This window comes from Typopeltis vanoorti, chromosome 2 (assembly GCF_054136105.1).
Source record: "Typopeltis vanoorti isolate ZY-2024b chromosome 2, IOZ_Tvanoo_1.0, whole genome shotgun sequence".
In the NCBI taxonomy this organism is placed as follows: domain Eukaryota; kingdom Metazoa; phylum Arthropoda; class Arachnida; order Uropygi; family Thelyphonidae; genus Typopeltis; species Typopeltis vanoorti.
The window spans coordinates 38,577,922-38,593,429 of NC_143550.1; the positions used below are offsets into that span (position 1 = coordinate 38,577,922).

At 33.6% G+C, this 15,508-nt stretch overlaps 1 protein-coding gene across 2 annotated transcripts in view; it reads left to right on the top strand.

Moving 5' to 3' along the window:
• Positions 1–15,508, top strand: part of LOC150108931 (uncharacterized) — a 298,899-nt gene that overhangs the window by 164,157 nt on the left and 119,234 nt on the right. For both annotated transcript variants that reach the window (XM_090411045.1, XM_090411050.1), the window contains exons 10-12: positions 505–594; positions 2,901–3,110; positions 3,514–4,038. In XM_090411045.1, coding sequence (XP_090267171.1) covers positions 505–594; positions 2,901–3,110; positions 3,514–4,038 — 825 coding nt within the window. The remainder of the gene's footprint in view (positions 1–504; positions 595–2,900; positions 3,111–3,513; positions 4,039–15,508) is intronic.

Genomic DNA, 15,508 nt, shown 5'->3' on the forward strand with positions numbered 1-15,508 from the left:
GCAAAATTCTATGCTAATAAAATAAAAAAAAATTATTAAGTAAAATCCACATTATGTTTAATTCATAAATAATTGCTCCAGGCTCCTGATGCCAAATCCATTCAAGTGCAGGCCATGCTTCTTATACAAGTCTCTTCTACCTTCAAACTCACTCCACCTATCTGAAAACTCGCATCCATTTATTCTATATGGCCCTGCACATTGAAAATGATTTGAAATTTTAGTAATTTTTTGGCCACTGAAGTTTTGATGTCAATTGGACCATTTTTAGCAACTAAATTAGGCAAAACAAATTTATATGCTTAGAGACATAAGTGAGCTCTCATTATTCACTGTACTTATTATGAAATGTATCTTTTTATGATCCTGTCATCATTGCTTATTTTTTTTTATTCTGAATAGTTTTTATCTTTCAAGTATAAAATTGATTTCATACTTATACTTAATACATTATAAGACTGCTGATTTATTTTTATTATGCTAAAAAAATTTTATTTCTTGAAGATTCGAGGAGATCCTGATGGTTGTGGACTTGATGCACTTTCATCAGCATGTCACAGTGCAAGTCCTGATTTTTCTGTGGATCATTATGAGGTATTTGTCATAATTTATTGCAATATTTCCAATTATATTTGTCCACCATGAACTGCCATTCAGCTCACAATGTCTTACCATGCTTAGCACCAAGTGATTCAGGAGTTCTTGAGACAAACTGGCCCACTCTTCCTTCAGAGCAAGGATAAGGCCTTGTTTGTTGGAGGGGAATTTCAAGCAGTATTGCATCCCAAATCAGTTCTATGGGAATTGAGATCTGGGGAAGCATGCTGGCCACTTGATTCGATTAATATCCCCAGTCTCTAGAAGTATCTCCACTACACATGTATGGTGTGGTGTGGCATTGTCATCCATAAAAACGAATTCTTCACCTACTGCACCACGGAACAATCGAACATGGCACTGAAGAACTTTGTTGCAATGTTGTTCACAGATAGTCCCTTTTTCCAGAACTTGTAGCTCGGTGTGTCCATTAAACATAATACCTCCCCACACAAGACCCCAGCTGCCGTATTTATCCCATTCAAGAACATTCTTGCAATGGTAAGCAGTACCACTTTCACGCCATATCAAGTGTTGTCTAGAATCACAGAAAACACTAAAACGACTCATCTGTAAAGAGTGCATTAGCCCGTTAGTGTCTTGTCTAATTTTTATGGATACAACACCACCAAAAACGTACTTTACGATGAGCTGTGGATAAAGAAATGTAGACTACAGGCCTTATTTCATATAGGCATACTTGTTGCAGATGTCTTGCCACATTTTGTCAAGATATCCTCGTACCTGTGCTTGAATGGACCTGAGTTGCTGTGGTGCATCAATTATGTTTTGCTGTTATAACTAAAAATCTGTCTTTGTGCTCTGTGGTAGAGTGTGGTTAACCTCTTAGCGAACTTCTGGAGCACATGCTGTCCATAGTCTTGCTACAACTGTTGTGTCATTCTCGCAATATCTGTAATTCTGTGGCCTTTCAAGCTTTCCAATAATTCTTACCTACGTAAAATCATCTAGGTGATGTTTTTGAGACATTACAAAAAATCCAACTTTGCAACTTAATTCCTTCATGAAAAGCGCTTTCTTCAAACACAGTTTGCTTAGTGCAGCCTTTTGCCTTTTATCCTGTTGAGTGCTACCACATGACCCCTTTGCATGCAATTTGAAAATTTGAATGTGTACTCAATTTTTAGTCAAAATCATTAGCCATGCAAATTACCACAAGCTGATTCATCTGAATTTGCAGTTGTAATCTTCAGAAATAGTGTTCATCCTTAGGTTTTGGACAGCAGTGTAAATAAAGTGAAAATATATATGGGAACTTGATACACACTGAATGTTGTAAGTCGCCATATGTCAGCTTAGTATTATAGATAGCGGTCTTCCATTGATAGAGTACTCCTTTTTGTTAAGAAACAACTATTATTCTTTTCCCCAACATATATTTAATATTTTTTTTTAAAAATAGTAAGCACTGATTACTGTAAGTATTAGAGGAAACTCTAATAAACAAGGACTTTACTACTCTAGTCTTGAAGACCTATAGTGGCATGGGTGTTAGGATAGATTTTTTGTTTGGAGCATGGTTGGATAGGTTGCCAGAGTGGTTGTGAGTGCTTTGTCAGGTGAGTTTAAGGAGAGGTGATAGGTATTGTATGAATAATGGGTCTCCTGCAATGAGTCTAATAACTCTATAGAAATATCCATATAATAATAATAAATAATGGATTTTTTTTTTTTACTTTTTTTTATCAAAATAAATGAACCTTCAAATTCATGTTGGAATTTGCTTTTCATGAAAGTAAAAGCATTTTGTTAGTCTTCGAACATGAAATTTCTCTTAACTGGCTAGTAACTATATGGTTTAGGCTATTCTTATTTTTTTAAATTAACAATGTATATAACACTTGTATTTCTTTTGGTATTATGATATATTATGCTTGACAAGAAATTAGGTTCTTTTATGTAGTGCAAGGATGCCGAGGATTGTATTCTCGTAAGCTCTCTAGTCAAATTTATAAAACTTTGATAGTTTCTAAAAAAAAACCCATTCAACTTTGAAATAATGTTGGATCTTTAATATCCACTATTTCTATGTAATTAGATTCGTGTTTTTATCCTTTACTTTACTCCACTCCTGGTGTTATTATATTTTACTGAAAATAAATATAAATTATCAGAATATTGGAAATGAAAAGTATATTATTTTTATAATATGTTTGCTTATAATCTATGTATTTTTATAACTGTGTTCTTTGAATGTTATATTGTTCTAACAATATCATATTAAACTGTTATCATATCATACTTTCTTCAGCCTTATAGCTCTTTTAACTATTACATTTCAGAATTTTTTTTTGAAGAAAGGATGGCTAATGAGGCAGAGTATTAACAGAGAATGGTTTAAACACTGGTTTGTGTTAAGAAATTTGGCTCTAACTTACTATAGTGATCCTGTTGCTGAAGATTCTGGTATACTTGATGGTGTGCTTGATCTGAGGATGGTTAAGTCTGTGGATGAAGTTCATTCAGATCGCAATTATTCATTTTGTATAATGGTAACTATTAAGCATTTTTCCCCCACATAGCATTGAAAAGCATTTTAGTTGCTGTATTTTATAAAGTTTTTATTGTGCAAAAGTAGTAATTTCACTTATGTATAGGTTTTGCTAGCCTGTACTGTAAAATAGCATTAGTTCAGAATATTTTTTTTTCTTTCTATCTCTCTTATTCTACTATTCTCATCCTTACTCCATTGAAGTTTATATGTAATTTAAAAATCAACCTATTTAAGGATTCTAAATGAAAAGTAAAATAGTTATATTTTTATAAATAGTGAATGCAGAGAAAACCAAATTTATCTTTATTAAAATGTAAATATTAAAAAAAAAATTTTTTTGTTTTGTCATAATCAGTCTACATTTCCTGTACACATTCCATCTGAGTATTTTATTTTTTCAGATGAAGGATGAAAAAAAGCAAGTTTTATCAGCAAGCACTTTTAAAATTAGGGCTAAATGGATACAGTCCATTCTTCAGGCTGCAAACCTTTGGAATCATATTGACAGTGAAATGCCATTGGAAAAGAGTCAAGAAGATAAATTAAATTATAGTGCAGCCCTTTGTGAGGATAATAAATCACTAACTCATATGCGCCCATCATCATCAACATCAACAGCTGAATCAGAATGTCATCATTCTTCAAGTTTGTCATCTCATTATGATGACTCTAGAGACCAGTCACCTACTCGCTCATCCACGCGTGCATTACCACCATCACCTCCACTTGCAAGGACTGCAATATCTCGTGTAAAAGAGCGGGCCCGTTCTCGTTCTAGTTCACGGTCTCGCATTAGCAAGTTTCCATCTCAGGAATATAGTGAATTTGATCATAATCGTGCTGTTGACAGTGATGGAGGTGGTACAGATCATTCAGGTTCAAATATTCATTGTGGTTTTTTCAGCTCTCAAGGAAAGCAGCACCTGGTGAGTTTCTTTTGTTATTTTATAATGTTACAAAATAAAAAAAAATTAATATTATTTATTAATGTGTTAATTTATTTGATATTATTATATTAAAATACATTATTCTCTTTTGTAATATAGTTTTTGTATTGTACTGCTTTATCAGAATTTGGGTCCTGTGAGATCTCATTTATTCATAAAATAATAATTGATGCTCTGCAGCAGAATAATCTAATCATTCTGATCAACAAACAGCATCACGTTGAACAATAAAAATATGTCACCAACTTGTGGATATTGTTGGATCCTACTTCGTCTTAACCCATACTTTGGATCCGACATGTTTATCACTACGATGTTCTTAAACAAAAAATAAGTTGCTAGTTGATTTCTAATCCAAATATAGAGAAAATTTATATTTATAGACTGCGCCACTCTATATCTAAATTAGTCCAAGAATTAAAGTAAAACCAACTCTCAACTATTTCTCTTTTATGTGTTATTATTATATATACTGGCCAAGTATATTTAACTTATTTAATTCACCCACTTTGGTTCGAATATTTTATGAATGGTGCGGTAAAAGAGATTCAGCCAAAATACAACTTTAGATCAACAAACAAACATTCAATTTAGGTTTACAATTTATACACTTTAATTTAAATCACTGAATAAGGTATTATAAACATTTGAGCTCATTTGGTAATACAGTCATACAATTTCAGGCAATGGTTAATCTGTTGTCCGAAATACAGTCTTCACAAGGTTTGTTTAACCATTTAATAAAGTTCAATGTCATAAAGTTCCTTAGTGATCAATTACACTAATATCTCTTAGTTACTTAAGTTTCAAATACAATAAAGTACAGTAACACTTCTTCACAAGTATACACTCTTAATTCCACACTCCAGCTAATCTCCGCAATAGTTACTGTTAATATAGGGATATTCTAGGAAGAGACACACATATCTCCGCATAGGAATATCAATAGTTGGATAATTCTTACCGGTAATCTTCCTTGTTCATCTACTTATATACAAATATCTCTTATAACTGTATACACATAAAAACAATTAACAGCACTCATTAAAACAAATCTTCTTAGTAATAACTGATTAAATTAACAGTCGCAATTCACATAGTTAAACGTTCTTGTTCAGATCCAAACGCTTGTACTATCTTTGACATCACTTGACCAATTCAGTATTCTACTAATAACTCTTGAACTAAGGTAACACACGGTAATTCTTTAACTTGAAGTTTTTACGCACAGTTGCCTATACTTCCGGCATTTAATTAATCTTTTAAGCACTATATTTCTTAACACAGCTATCATTTAAATTCAACTTTGCTGCCTCTAATTATTCTCTTAGTTACTCTGTGCTATGCTTCAAGTTTCCATGTGTCCTTGAGAGGTCGGTCTGGAATTAAATCTCAACAAAATTATCGCTAGTCATCCAGTTATTACTTTGCTATCTTCCATTGCTTTATTTGTTGTTCTGCAACTTACTAGCTAACCCGCTCCTCAACTAGCAGACTTTAATTAGCTATTTGAGTGACTCGCCGACTCGCTATTATCGCACTCTGATTCCCCGAATGAATGCCCCGTTTTTTTCAGCGTTCTTAGCTTACATACCCCTTCTTCCCGCCGAAATTGTTCTCGTGCTCTCTTCAACTAAAATCCTTTCCAGCCCTTCAATTCTCTCTCTCACACACTGTTCTAAACTCGCGCAAGCTATCTTACATACGTCTCTATGACAACCAAAACAAAATATAATAAAACTGATGCATTGCATAACGTTATACCTCTACATACAGGAGAAAATAAAGAATATTTACATTTCAATTAATATGCAATTAAATGTTGAATACAAATTCTTATAATATTAACATAGCAATAAATAAAATAAACTTAAGTTCTTTTCAGTCTTTTAGAGTCTTTTCACTATTAATACATATCCTTGATTAAATAATTAAATAAACTTAAAGGTAATTTATAAACAAGTGATTTACATTAAATAATAATTACAAGTTTAGCTTATGTGATGGAAGATCATGTTGGATTCTGAAGCAAATATTAATTACTGAAATCTCTATATATTCAGAATCCAACAAAGGCTTACTCTTCCTTTGAAAAATTTTTCTTTAAAGAAAAATTTTTCACATAAGGTCCATTGGTGGAGGAATCAGATCTTATATTTTCTCCATGAGATCTTACATAGTTTCCACACCTGCTATTCCAGTTTGTGCACTTACTTTCTTTTACTTCTTCTCTTGGATTCCTCTTGTTCCATACACTAGTAACTAAATGTATTTTATATTTATTTTGTGGAAATGTCCCTTTTAGATATAAATCTTGTTTTTTGTCATATAGACTAGTCACCCTGGCACAATTTACCTCAACTGTTGTTTGTTCCTTATTGATAACTTCAGGTTCAGGTTTGGCTATTAGTTGTTGAGAATGTTCATCAGTGTTACATTTTGATTCTGGTTGATAAGGCATATCAGAATGTACATTGCTATCCTCCATAGTTGGTTCAGTTACAGACAGCTCTACTTTATTTGGGGCAAATCCTTTCTCAGGTATATAATACCTTTCCTTCTGTCTCATTGTTCTATTATGCATATAATTGTCATTTGTTCTGACACTTATTTTCCTGCCCATTAGGCATATTTCCTTTTTAAAAAAATCACAGGAGAACTGATATCTTTCTAAGAAATTTGTTCCCAATATGATGTGGGAGCTTATGTTAGTGGTTGAGGGGATGATAAGTAAGTCTTGCCAGACACTTAGCTCGAACCTTTTCATATGCTATGAAGTTTGAATCTGAAAGAGAAGTAATTCTTACAGGTTGTCTAAGTTTGGCAATATTATTCCTTAATTTATGTCTTATACCTTGGAGATAGTCCTTTCTAATAGTTGAAGCATTACATCCTGTATCAAACAAAACATTACATTTAGAACCCAGGATTTCTCCTCTAACCCTCATCATTCTTTCATTAGGTGCTTGGTGTTTCTGAATTCTGTTATTTCTTCTGTGGGGTATGTATCCAAACTTTGAGTCCCATCTGTTATTAGAGTAGTTTCCTTTGTTATAGAAACAATTCCTGGCATAATGTCCAACTTTGTTGCAATTACAACATTTGGGAGGATCTCTATGTTCTGTCTCTGTCTTAGGTTGAGGGATAATAGACATCTGTTGTTTAACATTATGTAGTCCTTGAATTACCTTATGTAGACTAGCTAAAATGGGTTGACTTTGTTTTTCCACTTTCACTTTCCACTTCAATGTTTAATCATCTTATTAGTTCTATCAGTTGTGGGGTTTTGGTTTTCTTGAGACTTTAATGTAATAGCTGATAATTGTCTCACAATCTCATTAAGACTATCCATTATTGGCTGATTTAACTTATTTACTTCCTGGTGAATTAGGGTTTGCACTTCTGTCATCAGCCTTTTGTCGAATTGCTCTTTACCTTCAGTTATGCAATTAATACTACTTGGACTTTCTCCAGTATTCTTTCCCTTTCCTTTTTCATCCTTATTTTTCTTTTCAACTTCAGATTGGTTCAAGGAACAATCAGTCTTATTTACAACATTTACAAGACCTACACTGGTTGAGGGATAAAAATCTCCTAACATTTGTTCTTTTTCTTTGACACTTTTGAGACACTCTTCTAAGGTGGAAATTTTCTTCTTATAGGCTGTTTCTCTTAATTCTGTTCTAACGCCTTGGTGGAACTGTTGGAATACAGCCCAATCTAAGTGAGGTTTATCCTCATTAGTCACATTTAAACTGTTGGCTAGTGTTAACAAATGATTGTAAAAATCAGTGACAGTTTCTTTATCTTTTTGTAAGACTCTCTGTAACTTCCATAAATTTGGGCCAATACTTCTTAATTTTGAGAACTATGAAATCAAGTTATCCTTAAATTTTTGATAATCTAATGTATCCTTGAGATGAGTTAAAATATGTTCTAGCCTTGCCTATTAATTTACTTCTGAGTAAAATTAACAGTTGAAAATCTGCCCAATTTGCTATTTCTCTAAGTTTTTCAACATAAGTAAAAAAAGGACTGTACATTATCTGATTCTTCACCTGAAAACTGAGGAAAAACTTGTTGTGGGTTCACTGTATTAAAAAATTCACTTGCTTCCATTTTAGAACTAGATGAAACAGCCATATTAATCTATTAACATCAATTTTAAAAAAATCAGAATCCTAAAATAATTTCTCTGTTTGCCTGATTCTAGTTTACAACCAATTCACTTGATTCACTTAATTTACTTTTAAAGTTCTTGGGATCACTTTTTTTTTTTTTTGATACTCTTACAAAATTTAATACTTAATATTATAACCTATGATAGTGAATTCAAATCCTGTCGACTGCTGTGCCATTTTGTTGGATCCTACTTCGTCTTAAGAAGTAGGATCCAACAAAATGGCGGATCCTACTTCGTCTTAACCCATACTTTGGATCCAACATGTTTATCACTACGATGTTCTTAAACAAAAAATAAGTTGCTAGTTGATTTCTAATCCAAATATTGAGAAAATTTATATTTATAGACTGCACCACTCTATATCTAAATTAGTCCAAGAATTAAAGTAAAACCAACTCTCAACTATTTCTCTTCTATGTGTTATTATTATATATACTGGCCGAGTATATTTAACTTATTTATGGTGCCCCTTGTGTGACTTGAACCCACAGCCCTTGGCTTTGGATTCTGAATATATAGAGATTTCAGTAATATTTGTTAAATGTCCTCCGAATGGAGGACTTTAAACAACAGACAAGAGCCAAATGCTTTATGCAGAATTATAGAAATTGCTAGAAACAACAGGCATTATCTGCCACTTGTGTCTTGATGTGTTTTCCAAGAAAACTAACCATGAGAGAAATTCTATTTTTCATATTTTGCAGTAGTCACACACAAATGCTTCTATTGGTGTCATGATCACTTTACTATGTTATATAGCTATCACATCAACACTATCTGCCTAGAATCATTAGATTTGATAAATCCCACTTAGTGATTTGGTATGGATGCCTGCACATCGATTATCACTCATGTTTATATTTAGAGGTGAAAACACATCTAGGGATATTAACTAACATAATTTAGTTCTTAGATTATCAGATCAATATTTTGCCTCGATCACTAAGGCATCTTTGCTGGCATAAAGGTAATACACTCTACAGTATTACTTTATGCACCCGTTTGCAGGCACATTGATAGGAAGTTTCTCAAGACTAAGTATAAAAGGTGGGATCCTAACATCCTAGCTGGCACTGTCATTAGATGTGATGGGATCATGTAAACTTTTTATCCTTACCCTTGAGGAAAGGATTAAAAAAGCATATAATTTCATGTTTAGTATAATTAAGTTGCACTCAAATGTTGTACTCCAGAAAAACTAACACTTGTCTCCTATGTTATCTCTCTAAATATCTTTTATACTCACTGGCACTTATCCTAATTCATGAAAGCAAGTATATAACTAGTTTAGATTCCCCTCAAACTAATGACAATTATCCTCACTTTATTCCCCTCCAAAATAATAGAGAAGGTCATCAACTGTCAACTTCTGCACTTCTGTTCTCTAAAAAAAAAAAAAAAAAAAGTCATCAGCATGCGATATTTCCAGTGACCACAAGTATGGATTCTGCCACTTGAGATCCATGACTGATCGCTTAGCCTACATCACCCACCAGTGGAAATGTGTCATGGAAAAGTTAATATATGCTGTCACTCTGACATTTATAAAGCATTTGATTGCATCTGGAATTGAGTCTCAGTAAATTGTCATCATTTGAACTGCTTTCTGTACTCGGTAATTGGATATCCAGCTTTCTCTCTGGTCAATTAGTGTATATCATAGTGGATACTTCCTCTCTTTGAGCTTCTCCACTTATGCAGGAGTGCCTCAGACTCTGTTCTATCTCCTACCTTCTTTCTGCTCTAAATAAATGACCTGTTCTCAATTACCGATAATCATGTCTACTACTTTGCTAACAATAGTACACTTCTTTCATCCTACTCTTATCACAAACCATGCAGTGCTCAGACATCCAAAGCTTCAGGATCATCTATAACTTAAAACACTGACCTCCATACCATTCATCAGTTGGGTGAGAATAGCCTTGGTCACCACTGAAACACAACTTTGCCTTTTCTTTTGCAAAAGGGAACAGTCTCCTGGCGTAAACTCACATCAGTAGCTTCCTCATTCTCTATAAAACTAGGTGTGCTCCTTCTCAAGCTTCTGTATTTCACCTATTCAGCTATTAACTCTGTACAATCCCAAAATCTGTCCATCCTTAGAATACTCTTCATGTTTCTGGGGTTGTTCACCTAAAACCTCCATAAAAACTCTTTTCTACAATTATCCTCTTGGAAACTGCTCCAGTGAATGGCATCTGTCATTCTTTCACTTTCTGTTGAGCTTGTTAAAACACAAGCAGCTGCCCAACATTCCTTTTCAGTCCAGCTGCAGATGTGTGAAACCTACTTCTCCTCTCTGTTTTATTTCATCTGCCTGTGTCCACTGGAACAGACTTCATGAAGTGTTCCCCAACAACTACAACCTCCACTTCTTCCTGCACCCCCCACACATACTGATGTGCTATAGGTTCTTTTACCTCGCATGTATGGGTTCAGTAATAAAATCACACAGTAAGAATAATTCCGAGCTTAATTCTAAACATGTTCGATAAATGATTGATAGACAAATGTGTTTTCTGTTTTTCTAGAACCATCATTTAAGAAAAGAGCTTGCTTACTGATAGGTGTATATTCTGAACAGATGCCACTTACTTCATTTATACTAGCCATCTAGGTTATTTTCAACATTCAGTATCTGTTTAAATAAATAAATAAAAGGCAAATAAAAAAACAAATCTGAAAACAAACCCCAACTCAACATCACCAGAGTTAAAGATCGGTACTATCAACGTAAGAAGCCTGAATGGCATAGATGTGGAGCTAGCTGAGGAATTAGATAAGTACCAGATCGACATAATAAGGGTGACTGAAACAAAAAAGACAAAAATTGGTGAAATCTTTCTGAGCAATAAATACAAAATGTTATATTCAGGCAATGACAATCAAGGAAAAGAAAGAGTAGCCATAGTATTCAACACAAAATACAAGCTAATCTTCTTGAATGGCAGGCAGTCTCAAGTAGAGTAATGTGGGCAAATATGAGAATGGGGAACTGGACAATGAGACTTATTTGTGCCTATGGTCCCACAGAAGATTCTACTAAGGTAGAAGTGGAGCAATTTTTTGAGACTTTAGAAAAAGCAACTGACACAATGAAAAGGAAAAGTTGGTCCTTGTTGGGGATCTAAATAGCAGAGTAGGAAATGATTGTGAGACAGAAAAATATTTTGGGAAAATTTGGAGAAAAGAGCAAAGCTAATAATAATGGCAAATATCTGTTGGATTTCTGCTCAGGACATGGACTGGTTATTACTAACACCATGTTCCAACATAAAAATGTGCACAAAGTCACATGGAGAGAAGAGGCTAGGAATAAGAAAAGTCTTATTGACTATGTTATTGTTGATAGTGATGTTTTCTCCCTGGTGCAGGACACCAGAGTGTACAGAAGATTTGAAATTGGAAGTGATCACTATTTAGTATTGAGCAGGATAAAATTGAATTTCATATTGAAAAGAACAACATGTAAGAAAGTTTTAAAGTGAATAAAAGTTGAGCAGCTCTCAGATGTGAACTGTAGACTAAAATACACAAAGATTATTGAAGAAAAAATGAAAGAGTTTGAGAACAGGAACCAAATCTTGGAGATTCATTGGCAAGCCTTGAAGAAAACCTTGATTGATTCAGCCAGAGAGGCATGTGGTGAAGTTGTCTGCAAGGATAGAAAAATCAGAACTCCATGGTGGACACAGGAAGTTAAAGAGGCAGTGAAGGAAAAGAAGAAAGCATATCAAAAGTTCCTGTCAAATAAGTCAGCTTGTGCTCTTAGAGAATATAGAGACAAATGCAAGAATGCTAAACACTGTGTAAAACTAGCTAAACAAAAGTCATGGGATGACTTTGGCAAGAATATAGAAAATACATATCAAGAAGGTGGCAAAATATTCTGGAGGTTGTTGAAGAAGCTTAGGAATGGAGGAAAGAGTGCTGTAAAGGGAGTTAGAGATGATAAAGGTGACATGAAAACGGGAGAAAAGGATATCCTTGAAGTATGGAGTAATTACCTTGAAAAACTGCTAAATGGAATAAGCAGTGATGACAGCACAGTGGTAAAAAACACTGACCAGGCATGCAGTCAGGAATACATATCCATATTTGAAGTAGAAAAAGCCATCAAAGGCTTGAAATGTGGAAAGGCAGCAGGAATAGATGATATTTGACCAAAAATGCTGAAGTATGGTGGTATAAAAGTCTTACAGTGGCTGCACTGCATAGTTTAGAAAGCCTGGACAGAGGGACGAATTCCAGATGATTGTAGTAGAACTCTCATAGTACCCATATATAAAAAGGGAAATAAAACTGAATGTGAGAATTATAGAGGTATTTCGCTACTGAGTGTTCCTGGCAAGATCTATGCAAGTATACTTGAGAAACGGTTGAGAAGAATTGTGGAAGAAAAGCTTGGTGAAGAACAAGCTGGATTCAGGCCAAATAGAGGCTGTCAGGTTCAGATATTCACTTTACAACAAATAGTTGAGAAAGCATGGGAATATAACAAAGATCTGTATTTTATGTTTTGTCGATTTGGAAAAGGCATATGACAAGGTGCCAAGAGAGAAGCTATTCAATATGCTGCAGTTATATGGTGTCAGTGGGGCATTATATCAAGCAATACTTAGTCTTTATTTGAGTTGTAAGTCAGCAGTCAGAATTGAAGGAAGCACAGGAAGATGGTTTAATGTTAAATCTGGTGTGAGACAAGGATGTACATTATCCTCTCTGCTATTCATTATCTATAAGGATAACATTATGAAAGAAAGTGGTATTATACATGATATCAAAATTGGAGATGTTAATATCAGCTCTTTGCTTTATGCGGATGATGTTATACTTCTAAATAAATCCGCTACAAGTCTGCAAGATTCTCTGACTAAATAGAATATCTGTTGTAATAGATATGGTATGAAGGTCAGCAATAAAAAGACAAAGACAATGAAAATAGGCAGAATCATTGAAAATGTCAACTGTGTTGTGAATGGAGAACCTGTGGAACAAGAAAAACATTTCAGCTACTTATTTTTAGTGAAGATGGTAAATTAAATATAGAAATAGACAACAGAATCAGCAAAGCTGGTATGGTGGGAAGTCAATTGAATAAATTCATATGGAATAAGAGAGAAATTAGTCAGAACACTAAATTAGCTGTATACAAGACAGTGTTCAAACGAGTTTTAACTTATGGATCTGAGAGCTGGGTCAGAAGTAAAACACTTGACCAAAGACTAGAGACGTGAGAGTCCTGAGAAAGATTAGAGGTGTGAACAGATGGCATCAATGACAATATCATATTAAAAACGAGGATATTAGGGAAGAACTTGACATTGTCAGCATCCAGGAATCCATTAGCAGAGTTAATCTTGGGTGGTATGGTCACTTAAACAGAATGGGCGAGGAAAGATTAGCAAAATAAGTGGTCTCTGTCAGGTTGGTAGCAAAACGACCCAGAGGAAGACCAAGATATAGGTGGATTGATACGGTACAAAGTGCCTTAGACGACAGAAATATAAGATCTGATAATATTGTAGTCTTGACAAGTAACAGACTGATTTTGAGGAAAATTGTAGATAGGAAGTTAGTAATGATGTAAATTTTTCATGTAGTACTATCATATCCTGTACACCCCTTGAAGGTACATGCCAGGAATTTGATGATGATAATAAAAGGCAATAACAGTGATGCCTTAATGTTTGTTAAGGCATCACTGTTATTGGCCAGTTATTGTCAATAATGCTTTTTCATGTGATGAAACAGTATGTTTTTCATGAGTTGTTAAACTTGCAGGTATTTTTTTTTTTTTAATTCTAAGCAGCATGGACTTAATGTGGTTACATATGTAAAATGTGTTTAGATAAGTGAATTGTAATTTTTTCTCATAATACCAAACATTAGGAAGTTGTTGAGAATGCAAATAATTCAACACTGGTACAAAGGTCAATGTTAATATGCACACAAAAATATTTTAAAAGGAAGGGCTTATATGATATATTCATCTCTTAGATAATCCAATGGTACAGAGTGTGTGTTTGTGCGCGTACACACATACACAGCAAGAATTGCCCCATACAGCCGAATAACTTAGAATCACTTTTGGTTATGTTTGTACTTTCATCATAATGGTAGCATTGTGTAATTATTTATAACTGAAAAATTAGATGAATTTTTAATACAGTTGCCTTCTGAATAAAATACTCATTTGTGGCTGAAAACTTAAATAAGTAGATAATTTTGCTATCAGGGGAGAATTTTTAGATATAAATGCTTTTATTTTTGTGAGTACTGGATTGTTTCTTTCAGTTTTCTAATTGCCATCCACTATTGAGGTGAGCTAATAATAACTTGATATATACACATACTTTAAAAATTATAATTTTTTGTTGAGTATAATATAACCAAGTGGAATAACTTAACTTAATCTTGGGTAACTCATAAAAACTTAGTAGTATGGTATCATTTTTTTTTAAAAATCTGAATTGTATCAATATTAAGACTTTTTTTTTTTTGAGGGAGGGGTGGGGGGACTTTTTAGGTGAAGCCTTCATTTTACTTGCAAGAAGTAAAACGGGTCATTTAGCCTTATTATGTAAAATGTAGTTGTATATTGACAGTACTTATAAGTCCAAAATACCTTCATGTTATTATGCTATTATTAGCATAATAACATGAATGCCAAAAATAATAACTATGCTATTATTTTTGGCATTCATCAAATTTTTACATAAATGCCACTGTTTGATAAATTCAGGATATTCAATGAGTTCTATTTGTAGACATTATCAGTATTGTTTTAATACCAACATTTGCAAATTCCACTCTGAATAGCTCCCAATGACATGGTATGTAGTTATAAGCACCTGTTTACCTGATGTTTATTTCGTCATATGCATATGTTGTAGTTTTTTTTATTCTGTAAGAACGTATAGATACCAGAAAGTTTATTACTAATATGAATAAAATATTTCAATCTGAAATTTACAGATTATCTTCAGCATAACTTGCAATTCATAAAATTAGAATAACAGCAGATATTAGGTGAAAAATGAGCTTTGTGCTAGCAGAATGGGGGGAAATTGATCATGTGGTTTTGATATGGGAAATGGCTAGACAGTTATAGGCTTCATATAACAAAAGAGATGTATAGAATTATAAAGCAGGGGACTGATAAATCAAGGAAATGGATTTGTAATGTGCCATATCCTCATTAGTTCATGGAGAGAGAAATCAGCAGAGCCTGTGAATTGGTCTGAAATCAGTTAGATGCAG